Here is a 21,936-nt window from a genome sequence, read left to right as displayed (position 1 = left end):
GCGCCGTGTCGGATATTCTACGCTTCCTTCAGCACAGGATGGATAATGGGAGTTTACCGTCCACTCTGAAGGTGTATGTGGCTGCTATTTCTGCGTTTTGCCCCCCGATCGAAGGACAGTCGATCGGTAAACATGCATTGGTGATCAGTTTTCTCAGGGGAGCTAGGAGATTATGTCCGTCACGGCCGCCTTCTGTGCCGCCGTGGGATTTAGCCCTAGTGTTGAGGGCTCTGGCTCTTCCACCGTTTGAGCCACTGGCTTCGATTGCGATCAAGGAGCTTTCCCTGAAAACTGCTTTGCTTCTCGCGCTTGCTTCAGCGAAACGTGTGGGGGACCTGCAAGCGTTCTCGGTTCACGAGGACTGCATTCGTTTTGGACCAGGAGACTGTAATGTCACTCTTCGGCCAAGACAGGGGTACGTTCCGAAGTCACTCAATACTCCGTTCAAAGCGCAGGTTGTTTTACTGCCTGCATTGTCTTCTGAGTTATCAGTCTCGCGTGATACCGATGCTCAGAGCGCTGTTTGCCCAGTCAGGGCTTTACGGATGTATATGACTCGCTCAGCCGCTTTTCGTCAATCGGATCAGCTATTTGTATGCTTTGGCGGTTGCAACAAGGGACGTGGAGTTTCGAAACAGAGGCTTGCTCACTGGATTGTGGATGCCATTGCCTTGGCTTATGATTGCCAGGGGGTGGTCTGTCCCCTCAACATTAAGGCTCATTCGACGAGGGCGATCGCCTCTTCGTGGGCCTGGTCCAGAGGTATGTCTATTAGGGACTTGTGTCTCGCTGCTGGCTGGTCTTCTCAGAATACATTCGCCAGATTTTATAAGTTGGATGTACCTTCTGTTGCGTCTCAAGTGCTTTCGGTGAGCTAAGCCTTCAGGTTGTGCATGAATGCTTGATTTATGTATTATGCTTATGCAACAGTCGCCGCTTCGCTGCTGACGTGTATTCACTTGTTATTACTTGTGTTGTTCTGCCCTGAATGATTCAGTGCAAGACTTCCCTCTATTCATTTGCTTGGGAATATGCAAAATTTGATGAGGTTTAGAAAGCGCGCTATTGGCTCGCTTCGCCCTATCAGGGGCTCGTATTTCTAGTAGCGCAGCTATTGGATGAGGGTTCTGTCATTCTCGAGTGGGTGGGTTCTCTGCTCCACGGCGGGATTTGACACAGTTCCCATACTACGTCATCGACGTAAATGTCGAAGTGACCGCCTTGAAAGGGAACGTCTCCGGTTACTTTCGTAACCTCGGTTCCCTGAAAGGCAGGACAAGGTTGATGTCACACTGCTGAAAATGAAATTGAATGTTTAATGAGTGTAAAATGAATAATAAAAAAAGCAATCTTGCTATAATTAATTTCATTTTATTCAGTGCTGTATTTTTTATTTTTTAAACGCATTAAAATACGTACCAGAAGCAGTAGAATAGCCACTTTTAATGGAATCTAAAACCCAAAAGACGATTGGTTAATTGACTGTTCAGTACTAAGCCTATATATGTGTAGTGTTTAGGCTTAGTACTGAACAAACACATATATAAATATATACAAAATGTCCCCACAAGGACAAGGATTTCAGATATTGACATTTTGTCCCCATAACATAGGGTTTACAAGGACACACGTGCACACACACACACACACACACACACACACACACACACACACACACACACAAACACACACACACACACACACACATTTTTAGGTCCCAATGAGGAAAACAGTTTATAAATCATACTAAGTATAGTTCTTGTCATACCTGCACATTGTCTTTTCCATGCAATTACAGCAGCTGCAGCTCCAAACACCATCATCAGAGCCCAAACCATCAGAACTGAAGAAAACACTGATTTAAATGGTTCCCAGTGATCATACTCTGAAACATGATTCACAGACTCAGAGATTAACTGAAATTATTTTTGTTTTGATTGTTAAATGATGTTTATGAATGAAAAATCCTATTACCATAAGTGACGTGCAGTTTGTTGTCCAGACTGAGGTGTGTGGCAGAGCAGCTGTATTTGTGTGTGTCTGCACTGATCTCCAGACTCTTCCTCATCTGGTACGTCCCGTCACCATTGGGCAGCAGATCTCCTCCAGTGATCTCATGATCAGATACAGGCTGTCCATCTCTGAACAGGGTCAGGTTGATGTGACGAGGGTAAAATCCTGTTGCCAAACAACTCACACGAAACCCTCCAGAATCTGAGTTTGCTTTCTGAATCAGTCTGACTCGTGGTTTTACTGTGGGAAAAAAGGTAACAGAAAGATATTATTATAATTATTTATATTGGCCTGAAAATTCTAAATGTAAAAGAGAACACAGTAATTTAGCTGGTCATCGTACTTTTTCTATTGACTTGATTTCTCCTTTTTTCAAGATAACCCTTGAGTGTTTTGATGCAGAATGGTTGGTATAAATGTTCATGATTCCACATGCTGATTTTAAGATGGTCATTCAGCCTAAGAGCCGAGACGTCTAAATGACCCTGGTATGTGAAGTTCTTGTCAACATATCGCAACTCATCTGTGGTGGAGCCACTGACAGCATCTCGTGTGATCATTTGTCCCGGTTCCCCATCATCTCTCAGTTCACACACAACCAGCCTCTGAAGGGCAAGAACACCTTTAATGAAGAGATAAAGCTTTAAGGTAGTGTTTATTTTAAATTATAAAACAACAACAATCAAAATTATTTATAATAATGATAATACTTTATTAATATTATTATTATTGCCTAAAATACTGCTTTTCTATTATTTATAATATGTTTCTATTAATATGTCAAGAGTTTTTGATTGTACGTACTAAAAGTTTTATTTAAATCTTTTGTTGCTACTACCCTTTTTCCATAAAAGAGGACTGTATGTAGTCACTTATGGTGAGGAGAACATTTGAATTGAAAACATCGTCTTCAGTTGTTGTATTTCCTCTTGGAATGAGAGTCTTCGTCTCACCGTTATAGTACAGAACTGTGACATCATCCAACATCGCTACATAGCTAAATTCAGGAAATGGCGTTTGTCCTTTAATATACGTTGCATGCGTCCACAAAGAGTGAGAGCCTGTGGAAAATAACAAAATGGATTGGATGGTTTTCAATTCATATAGAAAATTATATGATGTTTTTTAATCAATCTAGTTGTTAGCCTCTGTTATTTAGTTCTATATTTGTGTTCTATTTGTATTTGATGTTTGGAATAAAAATATGTCCCATATGTTTAATATGTTAATTTAATTAAGCATGTTTTGTAACTATATTTTTAATTTCTTTTCAATCTCTATACACAAGACTGTAAAAATATGCCTTGACCTCAACTGAAAAGATAAAAGTTTTGCTTCCTCCTAAAGTTCTTTATGGAATGAACAGTTGCTATGCAACCAGGAAACTTTGAAGCCAAATATGTAAATTGACTCTCGTTTACTCAGTCTTTGACTGATAAATCTGTACAAACAAATATGTATTAAGGTAAAAAAAAAAAAGATTAAAGACACTTAACTCAGTCAATCACTTGCTTAAAATTAACTTAAAATATTAAAACCTCAAATGTCTATAAGCAAGAGTATTGATATGGTTTTGTTTTCATCCAAATTTCTTTATAAATGCACTTTTCAGACTTGCAATATGCCACTGGAAGCACATTGTTGTTCTGTTTAGCTCTTGATCAACCATACTTTTCCACATTCCATATTTTAAACTGAAGTGAAATATTAAATAAGTTTTTTGAAATCTTACCTTTTGGAGCAGCCATTGGAAGTGAAAGCAGAAAAAGAATAAAGTTGTCCATATTGCTGTCAGTCAGCGCTAACCTATAAATGATCAACACTGATATAATCGACAGTTTTGCTTAACACTTGCGGGTAGACAGTGTGTTCTCTGAACTTTTCAGCTGTTAATGTTTTGCTAGTCATGAAAAAATGAATGCTTCTGGAATCGACAACCTTTACACCATTAACAGGCCTTAACTTCCCCTTTCACTTTTGTCTGAAACTTTTCTGACTAACAGACCACTATATTTTACTGACGGTTTAAATTCCACTCATCTACTATTATGTTGCTTTGTGTCGAGACATTCAAATTTGATGGTGTTGTTTAAACATTTTCTTCAGATTTGACTTTATTGAATGTACAGTATCTTGTTTCTTTGTTGATCTGGGTAAAGAAAAAAAACTGAACAAGGGCAGGTAAAGGCACAAGTAAAGACAATGCATTTGATTGCACATGATAGTGGCAGTTGTGTTTATATATGAAACCAGAGCGTGTGATATGAGGGGTATGAAAGTAGTGCTGGTTTTAGTTACCCGGATGAGTGTTGCCACGACGACAGCGAATCCCTGATCGCTCACGGGTGCAAGTCACGTTACTCAAAAAAACGTGTCTGGATTAACTTAACTCTGTTTCTTATTTTAAATAAACATTTAGTTTGAGTGAACAACAAAAGAAACTGTTACACCTTGCGGAGAGATCAAGTTTATTTAAAACGCAATTATAGGCTACAAATCGTTCTCCAAAATGTTACAATCAGAAAATAATTGTCACTTTTGACTATTGTACATTTCAGGCAAACACAGCCTGTGATATAACATAAAATGGAAAACAACAACACAATTAACAAAACTGTATGTAAAAGTCGGCATGAAACGTCTCGGTATCAGTACTGATGTTGTCTAAATTGTTGTAATTTATGTTTTTGTGGAATGTGTCTATAAGTCACTATGCATAACAGATTTTAAGGACATTAATTATTGGAAATAAAAGTACATAAAAAACAATACCAAAGTCAAAAGCAAATATTCAAATAAAGGAACAAAATATTTTACACAAATATTTTATGACAGTCAAACATGAAATGTAGGCAGACAGATTCTCATGTAATTACCAATCCAAAGTAAACAAGATGAATATGTAAAATTACATAAATATGATTTAATATACACAACTTGTGTGCATAGCAATATGTGGTTCATTCAGTCATATTAAATGATTTAAAAATATTGGTTAATAATACTGAAATTATTTATATAGATCTGGTTTGTTGACATTGTATCAATGGAGAAAAATGTAAGTGCGTTATCTCCAGAAAACTAAAGTGCAGACATATATACTTTTGATAAAATAGACAAAAGATAAATTTTGATAAATAGATAAAAAGAATGGACTGCACAAAAAGTATAAAGCGAATCAAGGTAAATTGCGCTATACTTGTGTGGAAATGTGGCTCACCAAGAACATTGAAGCATTGCAGTTTTTTGAATTTGACTAACAATGTTAAGTATCGCATCAAGAAATTTGTGTATCGTATATGCACGTGACTAACACAAATATCACAGATATCGCACATACCAATAGCAGGACAGCAACGACGACTCCTATGTGACGTCTGGAAGGTTCATCTTCTAAAAGAGGAAGCATTTAAGATCAAATAAGATCAAAATGTAAAGATTTTATCTGATATCTGATACTTTCTATTTCTGAAATAGTTCATTACCTAATTCAATGATCAGTTTGTTGTCCAGACTGAGGTGTGTGGCAGAGCAGCTGTATTTGTGTGTGTCTGCACTGATCTCCAGACTCTTCCTCATCTGGTACGTCCCGTCACCATTGGGCAGCAGATCTCCTCCAGTGATCTCATGATCAGATACAGGCTGTCCATCTCTGAACAGGGTCAGGTTGATGTGACGAGGATAAAATCCTGTTGCCAAACAACTCACACGAAACCCTCCAGAATCTGAGTTTGCTTTCAGTGAGAGTGTGATATTGGGCGTTTCTGTAGGAGGAAAAAAATAAACAAGAGAACGTCAGAGAACGTTTTACATGAATAAATAAATGGGTTTATTTTTAATCCTGAAGATTTACTCTAAACAGTTACATTTGTTTTAATAAAACAAATTTAGGGAATTTAGATGTGCCCTTGAGTACGTAGGCCTACTTGTTCTGTTAATTTGATCTCTTCTCTTTTTGAGGTATTTCTTGAGAGTTGTTATACAAAGTGGGTAAAAGGTATTTGCAAGTTCCTGCTTAAAATCTTCCAGGTCAGGTTTGATCAGTTCTTGTTTAATATTTTCAGTGACAGTATAAGTAAACGTGTTGTTAATATAACGCAGTTCATCTGTGCTGGAGCCTCTGGCCGCATCTACAACAATCATCTTTCCAGGCTTGTCGAAGTCCAGCAGCTCACACACAACCAGTGTCTGATAAACATCAACACCTGTGAGGGAAATGAGGGAGAATTGTTATGGGAGTTTGTCATGGATTGGCCTCCATCATCTTACACTCTTTGTTTAGCAAACCATTTAAAAAAAAAATATTCAATATGAAAAACTCTATAAACTCTTAAATTGTCATTGTAAATAACTACATGCTATTTTACTACATAGACTAACATAGCCTTGTAAAAAAGTTCTAAAAATCTAATTATCTGATCGTCACGGTTTCCCCTAAGTGTGTTGACTCTTATTTTGTAGTGTTTCCTGTTTTAGTTCTGGTTCCCCTATGTTTCCTGTGCTAGTTTTGTAGCCCCCTTGCAGTTCCTTGATCATTACTCCTTGATTGTCTCCGCATCTTGTTATCTTGTCATTATCCTTGTTATCTTTTCTGAATAGACCCGTGTTTGTCAGCCGTTGTCTAAGGGAAGCTCACACTACACAACTTTTTGCTAGATTTTGCTGTCCTAAACAGATTTTCAAGGTCTGTGGCTAAATCTGTGCTGGTTATAGTCGCCGATGCTTGTTAAGTTTGAGCAGGTTGGTGATGTCTCAAGCATTCACAGATGCTGCAAAATCTTCAAACCTGTTTGATATTATCGTCATGTGATCTTGTAGCAGGATTGCCAGGCCAGCTTAACAAAATAGCCTAATGACCAATCAAAAATAACACAAAAGTAACCCAATGACCATATCCCAAATATCAAAACATGCCATTCACATACCCTATAACTCACCCATTCATACTTTACAGTCTCTAAATGCAAAAGGAAACCCACTATATCCTAGCGAAAATAAACACAGCTCAAAGGCTATTTCACAATACATTTTATTTTTCAGACAATGTTTTAAAAATATTAGAAGCATATTAATATTTTTTATATTTTTAATAAAGAAACAATAATAGAAGATTTTGCAGAAATTATTATAAAGTTGTATATAATATTATAAACCACAAACGATTTCACCTAAAAAACCAAAAATTTAAAATCAAACATTAAAAATATGCTCATCAAAAAGATGTTTTTAAGCAATTGAATATGTACAGTATGAATAGCATTTCATGCATTTTTTAAAAATGGATTAATAGATGTCATTGAGCCAGATACTCACTGTCATTTTGGCTGTCTTGCCTTAACAGTTCTGATCTTCTCAAAAAGGAGTTATACATGTAGTCACTTATACCCTTTATATAAACTGAATCAATCACATCATCCTTGTTTGTTGTATTCCCTCTTGGAATATATGTCTTTGAATTATAGTATCCAACTGGGATGTCATCCAAAGTTGTTGTGCTACTAAATTCAGGAAATTGTGTTTTTCCACAAATGTAAGTTGAAAGCAACCGCAAAGAATGAGAACCTGAAAAACAAATAGATTATTGGTGATTACAATGGATTATTGTTTATTATTGATTATTTGATTCTGGATTGATTGATTTCTACCATATAGGCTATGAGACTGTATACAATAAAACTTTTAAGCTTCATCCTATTCATTTTTAATTTAAAACATAAGCCTTGGAATCTTGGCAATGACTTATACTTTCATTCAGAATGAAGATGATATGAGTAGGGGAGAGCGGGGCACAACCCTTTGACTTTCTCAGTTAAATCCACTTGGGGTTCAGTTGGGGTTTTGTATAGTACAAATTTGTGGTCTTGTTTCATTAATATAGACTATTATATGCTTTTTTATTTTATGACGGTAGAATGATGCCATAAAAAATCACATGTACAGGGTAAGATTTGTGAAAGTGTACATGAGACAATATAAATTAAATTTGCATGTGCAAGAGCAGATTTGTGAAGGTGTAAATCGACTTTAAGGCGTAAGAAAAAAATATTTGTAAGTGTAATTCATGTATTGTGAAACTGACGCTTTATGCTAATGCAATTTAATTTACGCGTACAATCTTATGTAGCTACACTTTCATAAATCTTACCCTGCGCTTGCGATTTTTTAATGCCAAAATTTTACATTCATAAAATAAAGAAAAAAGTATACACACTATTAATGAAACTGCTAATGAGTGAACAGTGACAACATGCCCATAGGGTACACTGTAACATGAGGGGCACATTATTACGACCATATGACAGCTTAAAATGTTGTCTGATCTAATAAAAAAAATATACTATACAAACAAAAATATTTTGTAAATAAAATACAATTATTAACTTTTTCAAATAAAATAATGCCATTTTTTAATAATTAAAATAAACAACTTTTGGAGTTTGACAATGAACACACTGCAAATACAGCTATACAACATAGTTCAAAACAATGTGAGCAAAAGCAAAATAGATGAAGAAACGCATTCAGATATTCCGAAAAATACAAAGCTGAACACAACACACCCCATCCACACACACACCCCTCATGGAACAGAATTACGTGCCCCAACACCTCAACTGGGATTTATATCTGGCTAGTGATCTTTCTTGTTTTAGAAACACTGAGATGAAAAAATAACTTTAGTTAGAAATTTACTTGCTATTATTAAATATTTGTTCTGCCATATCTTTTTTTATGCATATTTACATAATGCATATTGTGTGGAAATAGTAACAGGTAAATGGGTCACACAACGTTTTGTCATTCTAGCATGCAAACCTTTAACCACCACCACATGTGTTACAACTAAACATAAACAACTTACCATCTGAAGCAGATGGAAGTGTAAGTGCAAGTAAAAAAAAGGCACACGATTGTGTCCATTTGCACTGCATGCTTTTAGTCTTCAAATATTTTGCACATATTTTGCAACAACGTAGGCTACCTGCACAGGTGCTAAGTTAGAAAATGGCAGCGTGTTCTTCAGTGTAGTGTAGTCAGTGTAGACGCTGCTGAGCGTATTGCCCTCCACAGGTCAAAGTTTGAACTAAATTCTTACAGTCCTGTGTCATGCAAGAACTGAAGAAGCGCCTTGGAGATCAGTTCATGCTCGTCGTCACTGTGTCCAAACAAAGATTAAACAGAAAAAGCCTTAACTCCAAGTCCTGCCAGTTTAACAGAGAATATATTTCTTTCTACCCTGTACTTTCTGCTTTCTAAGAAAACATGCAATAGGCTACTGTCTCAAGACTCCCACATTCACACAAGCCAGAAACATTCAGGACTTCCGGTACAATGCACATAGAATAATTTGAGCCACAGTGCCTATATGGTTGCGTCTCAGCCTATGTTTAATTTTTTCATTCAATTTTTCAATGGAACAGGGGTGATGGCGTGTCATTCACATAGACAGTAAAAGAAATGGAAACAGCAACCCCCTTGATTTCAATGGAGAAAACTGAAGCCCGATTAGTGCACTCACTTCCTGATGGTTGAGCGACTGCGCAGGCTCAAACTGAGCTTGACGACAGTCTGACAGTTGTAAATCTTAGCTGTGCCAAGACAAATCTGAAATATTTTGGCCCGTTGCTTGGACTCTCTATCTATGGGCTTCTCCCTTGACTTTATGTCTCTATGTCCCCCCGATTGCCTCATAGACAGTAAAAGATTGCCTGCGCGCCTCTCCTCCTGTCTATACGGTAATTTCTCTACAGTGCGACAGAGAGTCGCGTGGTTATGACGCAATTGTTAGCCTATTTTTACAAAAACGACTTCGAAGGGGGTCATAAGATTAAAAGTAATGGAGCCTTTTCTACATTAAGTCTTTAAACGCCACAGATGTAAAGTTATTCGCTGTCAAAGTGACGCCAAAATGAATGGGAGTCAATGGAATGCTAACAGCAGGTGATGGTCTGCTACAATGGCGGCTCCCGCGAGGCTTCAGTTTCCGGCTGATGGATTACCCCCTTGGTCATTCATGCACGATTCGTTCATTGCGTCTATCACGTGACAAAGGAAAGACTCTGAAGTTAAAGTAATTATTTATGTGACCTGTACATGATCTTGGGCTGCATTATAATGATTTCTTAATTCAGAATATGATGAAGATTGCGTGGGTGGATGTGTTTGGGGAATTTGGCTGTTAAAAAAGTAGAACATTTAAAGACACGTAGAAGAACGAAATATCACGGAATAAGATTGGTTTATTTTGATGAACGAGATCGAACGGCAAAAAAATGTTTTCATGCAGTCCTATGCAGGACTTCCGGTACAACCATCCGAATCAGGAGAGTCAGTAGTAAATTTGCAGATCATTTGACTGCTTTACACAGTCACAATGTTTATTTATTTTATTACAGAACAAAAAAACAAAAAACAATAAAAATGAATTGATAAACATGAAAGTATTTTGAAAGTAAAGAACTTGTCTGTGAAATGTAGAAGATGCCGGGGGGCTCTGCAAACTTCGAAGGGGGCCTCAATATGACTCAAAATAATTTAAAATAAGCATATAAACATAAACATATTTTCACATTCATATACTCCAGAAAGATGATGATGAAGCAATAAATCTAAAAAATATTCCCATTAAAAAGAAAGAAATTACTTGAACTTCTGCACAATCATATTGATTTAATCGTAAATCGAAATATAGACTTTCTATGACACATAGACACATGCTATGCTGTGAAAGGAACAGCAGCGAGTGCAGACATTTGCAATGATATTTTAAAAACAATATGTATACAAATAATGTATACAAATAATTGATTAACATGGTGTCTGAGGATATGGCTCTGTGTGAAACACGTTAGATTACTAAAATAATGTTTTAACCTGTGATAAAACATTACATAAAACAAAAGACCATAATCTTTAATGTAGCCTATTTGCTAACAAGCACATCAGTATTTATTACAACACTAACATGCACATCAGTATTTATTACAACACTAACAAGCACATCAGTATTTATTACAACACTAACATGCACATCAGTATTTATTACAACACTAACATGCACATCAGTATTTATTACAACACTAACAAGCACATCAGTATTTATTACAACACTAACATGCACATCAGTATTTATTACAACACTAACATGCACATCAGTATTTATTACAACACTAACATGCACATCAGTATTTATTACAACACTAACAAGCACATCAGTATTTATTACAACACTAACATGCACATCAGTATTTATTACAACACTAACATGCACATCAGTATTTATTACAACACTAACAAGCACATCAGTATTTATTACAACACTAACATGCACACCAGTATTTATTACAACACTAACATGCACATCAGTATTTATTACAACACTAACATGCACATCAGTATTTATTACAACACTAACAAGCACATCAGTATTTATTACAACACTAACATGCACATCAGTATTTATTACAACACTAACATCCACATCAGTATTTATTACAACACTAACATGCACATCAGTATTTATTACAACACTAACATGCACATCAGTATTTTTAATGCATATAAGCTACACATTGTAATTCTTAATATTGACTTATTATTAGTCAGACTATATGTCACAATTCAGATGGATGAATGTGCAATTGGCATGTTCTCAGATTGCTCACTTTTAAATTGATAAATTCATTGAATTGGTCAGTTGATTATCACCTCAAACGTTACAATAATTAAACAAAAGATCAAACCAAATACCAAAATCTTTAATGTATATTTTCTCTCTCAGTACCCCTCATCTTCCAATGGCCTTATTTCTCATACAAGCAATCAATTAAAAATTTTTTTTTTTAAATGAAACGTGCACATATACTATAGCCAGACAGATTCTCAAATGAAGACTCCAATGAAAAACACCAAGCACAATCTAGTATGATTGCACAAAAACAATATTAAACCCTGCAACACAGAAACAATAAACTATAGTGTAATGGTCTGTGTGTATATTACTTTGAAACCACTATTTTGAGGTTTCCCACATCTTGGATGAGGCTATGCCATTCTGTTTTGGTTTTGTAAAATATAAATCCATTAACAAACCTGTATCCTGTGAATTTGCTAAGCACACTATAGGTTACAACACCGTAAAAAGATACTTGAGATAGAAACTATAGTAGCACTCTTGATAACAGAGTTGCCAACTAATAAATTAAAATTCTTTGTAAACATAAACATTTTTTACGGAGAAACAATCAGCTGTTAATTTAGTGTTATTTTCCTAAGAATATAAATCTCAATTGTAAATCTCTTAGTTTGTTAAAAGCAAATATTGCACTGGCTCAGATGGTGTAAAGAAATCTCAGATTATTATTCCTTCATTTGTGATGGTCTCCGATGAATAAAACAGAAGATGTGATGGTTTGATCCTCATTCAAATGGATGGATATCTACATTATTTTCATCTGTAAATGGATATAAATGTAATTTAATATATAAGACAATAATCTAGTTGTTATTCCATTCTAAGGATTTAACAGTAATAATAATTTGTATCAAAGTCAAAATGAGGTTTGTAGTCATTTTATCACGCTCCAGAAAACTGTGGTATTACAGTATTTGTCACAAATATTCTATTTTACATAAAGTGGTCTTGTAAATATTCAAATAGATCACATTTTAACTTGAAGGAAAACATACCAGAACATTGAGTCGGCCTACTTCTTGTCCTTCTAATCCTTATGACTGCCACAATCACACATATCACACATATCACACCTATCACCAACATCGCCACAGCATGAACTCCTAAGTGAAGTCTGGAAGGTTCATCTTCTAAAATAGGAAGCATTTAGAATCAAATCAAAACATTAAGATTTCTGATACTTTCTATTCCTGAAAAAGCTCATTACCTAAGTCAATGATCAGTTTGTTGTCCAGACTGAGGTGTGTGGCAGAGCAGCTGTATTTGTGTGTGTCTGCACTGATCTCCAGACTCTTCCTCATCTGGTACGTCCCGTCACCATTGGGCAGCAGATCTCCTCCAGTGATCTCATGATCAGATACAGGCTGTCCATCTCTGAACAGGGTCAGGTTGATGTGACGAGGGTAAAATCCTGTTGCCAAACAACTCACTCGAAACCCTCCAGAATCTGAGTTTGCTTTCTGAATAAATCTGATTTTTGGTGCTGCTGTGGAACAAAAAAAGAGAGGTTGTTTTACTCTACATCAAAGAACTTTTGAAAACTTGTTAATGTGAAGATTTTAGGTCGAAAATAAGAAGATTATTTCAGAGCCTGCTAGATTTTCTTTAAACATATGGACTTTATAATGGCAGATATAAAAAGAATTCCATGGTCATCATAAAACAGAAACAAACATTTAAAGAAGGTCTATGTATAGGATAAAAACTGGCAGTTTAACGCAGTTTACATCAGCTAAAATGTTTTTTCAGAAGAAGCGGCCTTGAGTACTCACCCTTTCTATTTACTTCATTTTGTCTCTTTTTTAGGTAATTCTTGAGAGTACTTATACAAACTGGTTGATAAAAATGTATATATTTTAGTTTGAATTCTTCCAAATGAGGTATGAGCACATCTTGTGAAATATTTAAAATCATTTTATAAGTAAACTTGTTGTTAAAGTAACAGATCTCATCTGTGGTACAGCCTCTGGCCGCATCTTTTGTAAGCATCTTTCCAGAATTGTTGAGGTCCGGCAGCTCACACACAATCAGTTTCTGATAGACATCAACACCTGAGAGGGAAATTAGAGAGATTGTCATAGGCTGACCTCCCTCATCACACAGGCAAAGTCTTTTCAAGCAAAGGTTAAATAATCACAATTTAACTTTATGCCTCCAAAGATATTAAAATACATTTTAAGACATTCTAAATATGCTTACCATAGATTGTATGTATAATTCAATTAATACAGGAAGACAAAAGATTTGCATCATGTCATTCTGTGTATTTGAGTAAGGATACTTACTGTCATTTTGGCTGTCTTGCCTTAACAGAGCGGCTCTTCTCAAAAAGGAGTCATACATGTCGCCAGTTATATCCTTTATGTAAACTGAATCAATCACATCATCCTCATTCGTCGTATTCCCTCTTGGAAAATAAGTCCCTGATTTATAGTATCCAACTGTGATGTCATCCAAAGTTGTTGTGTAACTAAATTCAGGAAATTGTGTTTTCCCCTGAATGTAAGTTGAAAGCAACCACAAAGAGTGGCTTGAACCTGAAACGCAACATGGTTGTTGTTGTTGTTTTAACAATAAGTAGTGATTTTCTATCTATTTCTCCATCTAGAATATACGGTTTAAAACATGGGTGTTGAATGATTTGACTCAAGCTGTCAGCATACATGAGTAATGCTCTATGAAGATCAGTAGCGAGATAACGTGGATAACATCTTGAATTGAATTAATTGAATAGCAGTAGGCCTACGTTCTAACAATTCAACCTTTTGAAACTTACCATTTGAAGCAGATGTTGGAGGTAAAAGTACAAGTAACATGAGAATATCCATCCATATGCCCAGCATTCTTTCCGTCTCTCATGTTTTAGAAAATGATGTGCACATTTTTAAACTAGTATCTTTCAAAAAGTAACAACTTATACGTTGTTTATCGAGTGTTGCCGTCGAATACAGAAGAAATTAGTCTTTAGATTCCTGTCTAAATGCCTGCAAGCTTAATTCATTTTCCGCATTCCATTCTATTCAATTTGAGCGTTACAACGTGCGCTGTTGTTACTTGTCTGCACAAGCATACATAAGCTACAAACTCAACCAAAGTTGAAAGGCATGCTACTGTTTTACAGTATTGTAGAACTTTACAGTGTGGATTGTCTCTGCTATAGCGGAGGATAACAACATGTAAGCATGAAATACTACACGTTTACAAGAAAGAATAGTTGACAACATGAGTAGTAGGTCCCTAAGGCTCTTGGTAGAAATATTTAAGATTATTTTATATTCCATGGCACAGGGATGTGCAGTATAGCCTATATGATAATCTCTTTGTGTTTCTGCAATAATGTATTACTCACAGTATTTATTTTATTACAGAGCAAATTTTTATTTAACAAACAATCCAAATTAACTGGATAAACATTGAAGTACTTTAAAAGTATGTTTTTCTCAATATACACAGTTCACCTGGTTATGCTTTTTGATTGACCAAAAATGTTTTATGTTTTTTATATATCATCACACAGAGGTACACCAGAGAATGACATCATTTGTACAATGTCTAATATTTTAAGCAGATTCAGCCACCAGCCAGTCTGTGATTTCTCGTTGGTTTTCAGACACCCATTTTATATTTGCTTTAGTCTTCTCAATGGCCTGTTCCAGAGCTGCTGTCCCTGATCCAAAGCCGATCGCTGAATTGTCACTCTTAAACTGCAGAAGCTTTTCACATGTAAAAAAACAGAAATGTATAAATAGAGTTTAATAGTTTAGTCAGTTGTTTGAATTCAATTCTAACAATGTTACTGATTTGTGTATTCCAATACAAAATACACACCTGCTCAAGTTCTGATTCAGTTGAAAATGTTTTGGTTGTGCCGCTTATAAGGCTGGCAAAGTTAAAGGACCCAACACCATACCTAGGGACACAAACTCATTTTGTTCATCACATTAAAACCACATTTCAAATTAATAAAAATGGCCATGAATATTTCTGTATCGGTATGCGTGTTGTTCATAAAGCTCACTCTGTGAACATATACGCCCAGTTCTTCCTCACAAAGTCCCAAGCCAATGTCTGACCATCTGGGTTGCCAGCAATATCCACAATGATAGAGGTAGCGTCCTGTTTACGGATCATTGATGCATCAAGCGTGTACTCAAGGTACCTATAATTATGACAATAAAATAAGTTATTCCTTTTAAAATGTTCTGTATGTTCCCAAAAATACTATCTTGCAAACCTCTCTAAAAGCATGTGATCTTTTGCACAAGCCAGGGATGACATGAGTTTGTCAGCTTCTATGGCGATAGTGGCGTTCTTAAACATCTGCCAGCCAAAGTCCCACTCTTCAGCGCCCCCTGTGGCAATAGCGCTGCAGTACACTGTAGACCTCAAATTGGGGTGAATCCTTTCAAAAAGAGAACTGAATTAGATCTGTGAAATAAATGTGGATGGCCAGACTGAGAAGACTTAGTCTTTAGATTCTGTTTGTCTTACATATCGCCTGCAATATAATATAGGATTGCTTGACTGGAAGATCAAATACTTAGTGCCCTCCCTGAAGTGGGTAAACTTACGGGTTGTGGTTTGGTTGGTCCATCCACTGTCTGTACCAGCCTGTAGTGAGATTTTGACATTCCTTTACACCAGTGCTGCAGGCAAATCTAATGGCATTAACTTGATTGTACCTACACAGTGGAAAATGAATAACAAATATGTGCCAGTAGTTTTAGATTTCCCTTGATAAATATAATTTTAGCAAAAAAATAAAAATAAATAATAATAATAATAAATATTGACATGAAATGGAAATTATATAATTGATTACAGTAAAAAAAAGTAATGGATTCTTACTGGTCTGTGTGGCTAGAGGGCACGCGTGACCAATCTTCAGTAATACTCTTGAAATGTTCAAAAAGTGGGGTCACCTGCTTCTTTGTGTAGTTCTACAACAAGAAATTCAAAACTCACACTAATCTGGAATCAATATACACATAGCTCAGCCACATTTTCTAAGGAAGAATGTTTTTTCAATACATTTGAAGTATTTTACAGACCTGTAAAAGATCATAGACATCGGTTTGTGTAAACATGAGGTAGAAATAATCCAGGTTGTTGAGAGCAGACTGCCATGGCATATATTCCTTTTCTTTAATTAAGTATTTTGTAGTTTTTAGCGCTATAGTGACAGGAATTATCTTTGCCCTTGAAAAAGAGTTATAAATAAATTAAAATTAAAAAATTATATTATATTTTTCAACAATTATATTTTTTATCTTCAGAAATTGCACCTAATTCTCTATATTTTTGCTCTATGTCATTTTACCTTGCAAGGTTAAATGCATCATCCACTATCTGAGCTCTGTTTATGACTGGGATGACCTTTAAAAAAATTAAAATAAATAAAGAGATAAATGTGGTCAAATTTATTAATAAGAACTGTGTCTGTGATTTCAATGACACGGTTCTGTCTTTACCTCATGTTTCTCAGTCAGTTGATTCAGGAGACGCTCCCAGTTCTCAGTGTCATAGTTCACTCTGTAATATCCTGTGATGTTCAGATTCACCAGCACCCACTCATTTCCAGTCGTCTTCATATCATTGTGAAAGCCTACAAATAGATTATTATTTTAGTTAATTTATTATGTTATATAGGCCTAAAGATATATGGATTAAAATAGTGAGTTTGTCCCATTCAGAGCCTGGTGAAAGAACAAAATGCCACCATAAAAACAAAATGATTGGCAAATTATTTTTGTTCATACCAGTTCTTTCCAAGAGCCAAAAGCGTGACTGCTCCACCTCTGCCTTCATCCAGTTGATGGGTACAATCCATTCATAACTATAAGAATCAGTAAAAATAGACATAACGCTAAAGAAACCAGATTTAAACACAACACTATCGGCTCAGGTAGCTTTGGAGATGAGTCTATAGGCCTACTTGAATGGAGACGACCTCTCCAATAAAGACTCAGGATCCAAAAGGAAGTGCATCTGAGAGACCTGGCCTGTCGTAGTGTTGACTGTGACCACCGGGAAGCCCATTTGAAGAACCCAGCGGTCCATGATTTCTTTGACTCTTAAGGGAAGAACTGTTCCAGTTTTATCAACAGCCTAGATATGTTAAATGAGAGTGATAAGCAACCAATAGAGGGCAGTACTGACAAACGTATTGCGTTAGTTTGGCATTCTGAGTAAATGTTGTTGTTATTATATTTAAATATTAGTCAAATAATGGATTAAATGTAAGTATGGGGTCACTTTTTTGAGGCAACTCACAGTTTGAAGGTGATTCCACAGATCACCACCGACTGTATTTTGATAGGCGAACATTGTCAGATATGTCTTTGGGAGGGGGGGTTTATCACAGAATAAAAAGAAATATATCAGAATTTTTTTTTAAACATGTAATTATCTGATGTAACATAACTTAATTGTAATTTGACATTTAGTCAAATTAGGACTCACATTTAGTCCTTGTACGAACACAGACTCTGTAAGGAAGTCTGACAGCATTCTCAACACCGACGCCCCCTGCAGGTTAACAGAGAAAAAACACTGAGTTTGATAGTAATAATCAATTAACTTTTTTTCAAAGTGAAGACTATCATACGTCCAGCACCTTACTGTAGGAGACCGTATCAAACTGCTCATTGATCTGCTCTGGTCTTATAATATCTCCCTCTTCAGAAGACAGGGGATGAGAGGAGGCCAGAGCATCCACAGCAAAAACACGGTGTACGTCTTTAAGGATGATCAAGTCTTTCTGTGTGAGCGTTATGGGAGAAAGAGAATATATCTGTCTATGGTAGGCTAAACAACAAACGAGTCTTTTCTATTGTACATGTTCTCATAATTAAAATATATCCATAATATTGTTTTCACAACTTCCAAAAGGGAGAACAAAATAGAGAGATTGATAACGCAAGTCAAAAGAGAGAAAGACAATTTTACCGTCACCCCCACAGCAGCGTTAACAATTTTTTTTGTAACTTGCACAGGTAAAAAATTATGTAATTTTTTGCAGTATTTACGATGTTGATGTCCATTGAAACGCGTCATCACGGTCTATGTAAAGTCCAATCGACGCCTGAGGATAATTACAAAAGGCGCCAGTATGTGTCTCCTAAATTTCACCTCAACAAAGTTTTTTTCCCCCCATTCTTAAAACTCTCAATGTATCCACCATAGACTGTAAAGGTCTCCTACTATTTCTTTTACAGTCTCCACTTTTTGGTCTCCACAAAGGCCACCAAAAGGAAGATGTCACAATGGGCGCATTTCAACGACAGGTATGACCTACTTTGTATGCTTAAAACTTTCCAAGGCAAATTGCTAAACTACTATTTTGTCATGATATGAACATGAAATTAGTTTAATGCAGTAACACAAAATACACTTTAAAAGATGTAAATAAATGTTTATGACTGGCAAATGTTCTCAATTGACCAACCATTGGCAGATGAAGGTCTATTAGAAGTTAATTAGTGTGTGAAAGTTGTCACTCACCACATTCCAGGACGGTTCAGCAAAGTCTGCACCAAGATACGACACATAAGAGGCGAAACCTTCATTCAACCAAACTTCATTCCACCACTTTAGAGTCACAAGGTTGCCAAACCACTGACCATGAACACAAACAAGCCATAGTATTATTTTATAACACAAAGTATAGCAAAGTATTTAATAGTTAAAACCTCTCATATCATAATTTTATAAATACAATTACCATGTGAGCCAATTCATGGGCTATAATGGTGGCCGTTCTCTCTTTGTTTGCATTAGAGGAGATGTCTGGATCATATAGAAGGTTTGTCTCCCTGTATGTCACCAGCCCCCAATTCTCCATCGCCCCAAAGTAAAAATCAGGCAGGGCAATCTGGTCTTTAAGGTAGAGAATTAAAAATCCTTTTTTTTTTTTTCCTAAGGCAATAACCTTCATGAGATGATCTTAGATGTTTAAACATACCTGATTTAGAGAGTGGATATGGCACACTGTAATAGTTTTCAAAAAACTTGAGGATTGGCCCAGTTATATTCAGAGCATAATCACCATGGCCGTCCTCAATGGCTTTCTTACGAGCCCATATTCGTATCTGTTGAGAGCAAACATAATTTTGTTATATGCAACACGAGCAGATTTTGTGGTCAATAAATGTAAGATTTTTATCTTTTAAATCGGCTATATTGCTCATAAAAGGCGACTGATGGCCATACCAAGGTGTCATTCGCTGATGTAATATTTGTGTAGTCACTGACAACAAGTGCCAATAGATACGAGGACATGTTCTTTGTGGGTTCAAATGTTGTCACAGTCACAGGTTGTCCATCAACAACGGTGTCAACTTTCTCTGAATGAGGAAAACAAGCAGTACGCTTAGGAAAAAAAGCCTAAGAAAGCCATTAGATTATCCATCCATCCATCCATCCATCAATCCATCCATCCGCCTTTAAACTTCAAGGCTTTTTAAACTTATACAATTTTCAGACAATACTTGAATTCAAAGTTTGATATTGTATAATTTTCTGGATGCTATTACAGTACTAAAGCAAAAATAAATCAATTAAATTATGCGCAACTACATTCACGTTTATTACACTTTAAGAAAATAGGGCTGCCAATAGAATAAAATAATTATGATTAATCTCATGATTTCCAACCGGTCTTTAGAACGCAGATTGAAAATCTAAAACTGTAAACTTCAGGAAATGTTTCCCATTTTTTTCAAACATTTTTTAACATTTCTGAAATGTTCTATGCCCTTGCACACTTGTTGCTGACACTTGGGGGACCCTGGAGCTCAGTTTATACATGTTCTAGTTTACATTAAATAGTAGTTAACATAGTCAAAAAGTGTGTAAAACTGACCAATTTCCATTCCATTGGACAGGGCCACAGTTCCTCTGTCATGGATGAGAGTGATGTAGAAAACTGCTCTCATTGCAGGCTCATCGAAACACGGGAAGGTCTTGCGAGCATGTGTGGGATGCATCTGGCTGGTGGCAACTATCCTGGAGGAAATAATTATCATTATATTGCTAAGATAAAGTGTTCCTAACACCAGAGGTAGGTACAGACCATAAAATAAGCTCTGGGTTATTAGTATACCATTTTAGAAAAACAGTATTTTCTGTGTCCAAACAATGTGTACATGAGAAATCCTTCTGGATGTTATGCAATGCTCAAACACATAAAAAAGCTTCTTTATGGATCCAATAAGTAATCTTCTCCTTTTATATGAAGGTACAAAGGTTTAACAGAAATAAAACGGCCAAGAGACTCATCAAACAAACATGAGACCTGCCAACTGCAATAGCCTTGAAGCTGATCTTGATATCTCAGATGTTTTTTTCATCTGCCACCATTATGCACATTTTAGAGTTCCTGACTGGTGGTATTTTAGATCTGTGTTCAGATCTCAAACATCATAGTTGGACTTACTTTTTCTCTCCATTCTCATCATATTCACTCCGGTAGAACCCTGCCAGGTCATCTGCAAGTTCTCCCACAAACTCTGTGTAAAGCTCATAGAGCTCTCCAGCCTTCAGTTTTCCATTCAACTGTATGACAAGGTACTGCGTCGTCTCCTGCACCCAGGTTTTCTGTATTGAGGGCGCTACTGCGGTACCAAGCGCAGAGAGTTTGGCCATATATCCGTCTGTTGAGGTCAGGTTCAGCTTATTGGAGTGAATGAGGATGACATCGGTCTCTCTCAGACATTTGAAGATCACAGTGGACTTTCCAGTGAACACAAAGAGGCCATAAATGTCCGGCTGAAGTCGAGGCCAGAGAGTGATGTTGTAGTAGTCTGGAACCAGTGCGTCTGGTAGACGATACTCTTTCCAGGGCTCAGCTGGAGGTTGTGTAGAAGGAAGGAGTTGAATGGTCCACAACCCAACAATGGTGGCCAACGATGCCATTCCCAGTAAAGTGGATCCAACACACATTGGACTAAAATTGATTCCCACCATGTTCAGTCACCACAGGTCAGCAAAGATCAGACCTAACTGTGATGGCATTTTATTTATTCTTCCCACCTTCTCTCCTCCCAAAGGGGAATAATGGCTCATCCATTAAAACTGAGACTAGCCAGTGAAAGAATCTGGTAAGCTGATAAGTTGAGGTGCATTAAGATAATATATTGTGGCATGTGTCTTCCCTGACATGTTTATGCAGCCATTACTCTTTAGTAAAATGTGATGCAGAAAATCGTGGGAAGAAGCTTAGAAAAACA

General features: G+C 36.3%; 4 protein-coding genes and 1 pseudogene across 10 annotated transcripts in view; all 5 read right to left on the bottom strand.

Moving 5' to 3' along the window:
- Positions 1–3,806, bottom strand: part of LOC143720700 (class I histocompatibility antigen, Gogo-A*0501 alpha chain-like) — a 116,498-nt pseudogene extending 112,692 nt beyond the window's left edge. Inside the window, exons 1-6 of the transcript XR_013196619.1 lie at positions 3,746–3,806; positions 2,818–3,074; positions 2,357–2,635; positions 1,975–2,253; positions 1,769–1,885; positions 1,420–1,452 (exon numbers count right to left, since the gene is read on the bottom strand). The product of XR_013196619.1 is annotated as a class I histocompatibility antigen, Gogo-A*0501 alpha chain-like (transcript). The remainder of the gene's footprint in view (positions 1–1,419; positions 1,453–1,768; positions 1,886–1,974; positions 2,254–2,356; positions 2,636–2,817; positions 3,075–3,745) is intronic.
- The window catches only part of LOC143720702 (class I histocompatibility antigen, Gogo-A*0501 alpha chain-like), a 141,885-nt gene extending 138,047 nt beyond the window's left edge, over positions 1–3,838 (bottom strand). Inside the window, exon 1 of the mRNA XM_077210438.1 lies at positions 3,820–3,838. The gene's annotated coding sequence lies outside the window, so the exon portion shown is untranslated. The remainder of the gene's footprint in view (positions 1–3,819) is intronic.
- A 626-nt stretch (positions 3,839–4,464) lies between these two features.
- Positions 4,465–9,313, bottom strand: LOC143720703 (major histocompatibility complex class I-related protein 1-like). Its single transcript, XM_077210439.1, has 5 exons — positions 8,876–9,313; positions 7,327–7,575; positions 5,940–6,218; positions 5,499–5,777; positions 4,465–5,406 (listed from the first exon to the last, which is right to left on the bottom strand). Exons 1-5 carry the CDS (start codon positions 8,943–8,945, stop codon positions 5,291–5,293), a joined length of 993 nt encoding a protein of 330 aa, XP_077066554.1. The 5' UTR covers positions 8,946–9,313; the 3' UTR covers positions 4,465–5,290.
- A 1,040-nt stretch (positions 9,314–10,353) lies between these two features.
- On the bottom strand, positions 10,354–14,798 carry LOC143720701 (major histocompatibility complex class I-related protein 1-like). Of its 6 annotated transcripts, none has more exons than XM_077210434.1 (6): positions 14,484–14,798; positions 13,993–14,244; positions 13,480–13,758; positions 12,915–13,193; positions 12,703–12,837; positions 10,354–12,467 (listed from the first exon to the last, which is right to left on the bottom strand). In XM_077210434.1, the coding sequence occupies exons 1-6, from the start codon at positions 14,548–14,550 to the stop codon at positions 12,433–12,435; spliced, it is 1,047 nt and encodes a 348-aa protein (XP_077066549.1). In that variant the 5' UTR covers positions 14,551–14,798; the 3' UTR covers positions 10,354–12,432. The 6 variants fall into 6 exon arrangements, with proteins under 6 accessions (XP_077066549.1, XP_077066551.1, XP_077066552.1 ...); XM_077210436.1 differs by having other exon boundaries at positions 12,703–12,834; positions 14,484–14,729; XM_077210437.1 differs by having other exon boundaries at positions 12,703–12,834; positions 12,915–13,190; positions 14,484–14,725.
- A 336-nt stretch (positions 14,799–15,134) lies between these two features.
- LOC143720688 (aminopeptidase N) lies at positions 15,135–21,683 on the bottom strand. Its single transcript, XM_077210364.1, has 20 exons — positions 21,144–21,683; positions 20,571–20,713; positions 19,919–20,052; positions 19,671–19,797; positions 19,431–19,585; positions 19,211–19,324; positions 18,324–18,467; positions 18,170–18,235; positions 17,981–18,046; positions 17,643–17,815; positions 17,467–17,543; positions 17,179–17,312; positions 17,028–17,083; positions 16,759–16,906; positions 16,556–16,647; positions 16,279–16,389; positions 15,942–16,109; positions 15,726–15,866; positions 15,536–15,617; positions 15,135–15,420 (listed from the first exon to the last, which is right to left on the bottom strand). The coding sequence occupies exons 1-20, from the start codon at positions 21,671–21,673 to the stop codon at positions 15,268–15,270; spliced, it is 2,814 nt and encodes a 937-aa protein (XP_077066479.1). The 5' UTR covers positions 21,674–21,683; the 3' UTR covers positions 15,135–15,267.
- Between the last annotated feature and the right edge of the window lie 253 nt (positions 21,684–21,936).

The sequence above is a fragment of the Siphateles boraxobius genome, unplaced genomic scaffold (assembly GCF_051911475.1).
Source record: "Siphateles boraxobius isolate OS27281-9 unplaced genomic scaffold, OSU_SipBor_1 65, whole genome shotgun sequence".
Classification (NCBI taxonomy): Eukaryota; Metazoa; Chordata; class Actinopteri; order Cypriniformes; family Leuciscidae; genus Siphateles; species Siphateles boraxobius.
Note: the sequence above shows the minus strand (reverse complement) of the source record. Positions and strands in the feature narration are given on the sequence as shown.

Bases quoted from the DNA above. Each gene is read 5' to 3' on its own strand.
- LOC143720703 (XM_077210439.1), bottom strand. From the start codon at position 8,945: ATGCAGTGCAAATGGACACAATCGTGTGCCTTTTTTTTACTTGCACTT. The intron at 6,219-7,326 runs GTGAGTATCTGG...TTTCCCTCACAG, and splicing joins GCAAGACAGCCAAAATGACA to GTGTTGATGTTTATCAGACA. The intron at 5,778-5,939 runs GTAGGCCTACGT...TTCCTCCTACAG, and splicing joins AGATCAAATTAACAGAACAA to AAACGCCCAATATCACACTC.
- LOC143720701 (XM_077210432.1), bottom strand. From the start codon at position 14,550: ATGCTGGGCATATGGATGGATATTCTCATGTTACTTGTACTTTTACCT. The intron at 14,245-14,483 runs GTAAGTTTCAAA...GTTGCGTTTCAG, and splicing joins TCCAACATCTGCTTCAAATG to GTTCAAGCCACTCTTTGTGG. The intron at 13,194-13,479 runs GTGAGTACTCAA...TTTGTTCCACAG, and splicing joins AAATGAAGTAAATAGAAAGG to CAGCACCAAAAATCAGATTT.
- LOC143720688 (XM_077210364.1), bottom strand. From the start codon at position 21,673: ATGGTGGGAATCAATTTTAGTCCAATGTGTGTTGGATCCACTTTACTG. The intron at 19,586-19,670 runs GTATGTTTAAAC...TCTACCTTAAAG, and splicing joins ATATCCACTCTCTAAATCAG to ACCAGATTGCCCTGCCTGAT. The intron at 17,084-17,178 runs GTAAAGACAGAA...ATTTTTTTAAAG, and splicing joins AACTGACTGAGAAACATGAG to GTCATCCCAGTCATAAACAG.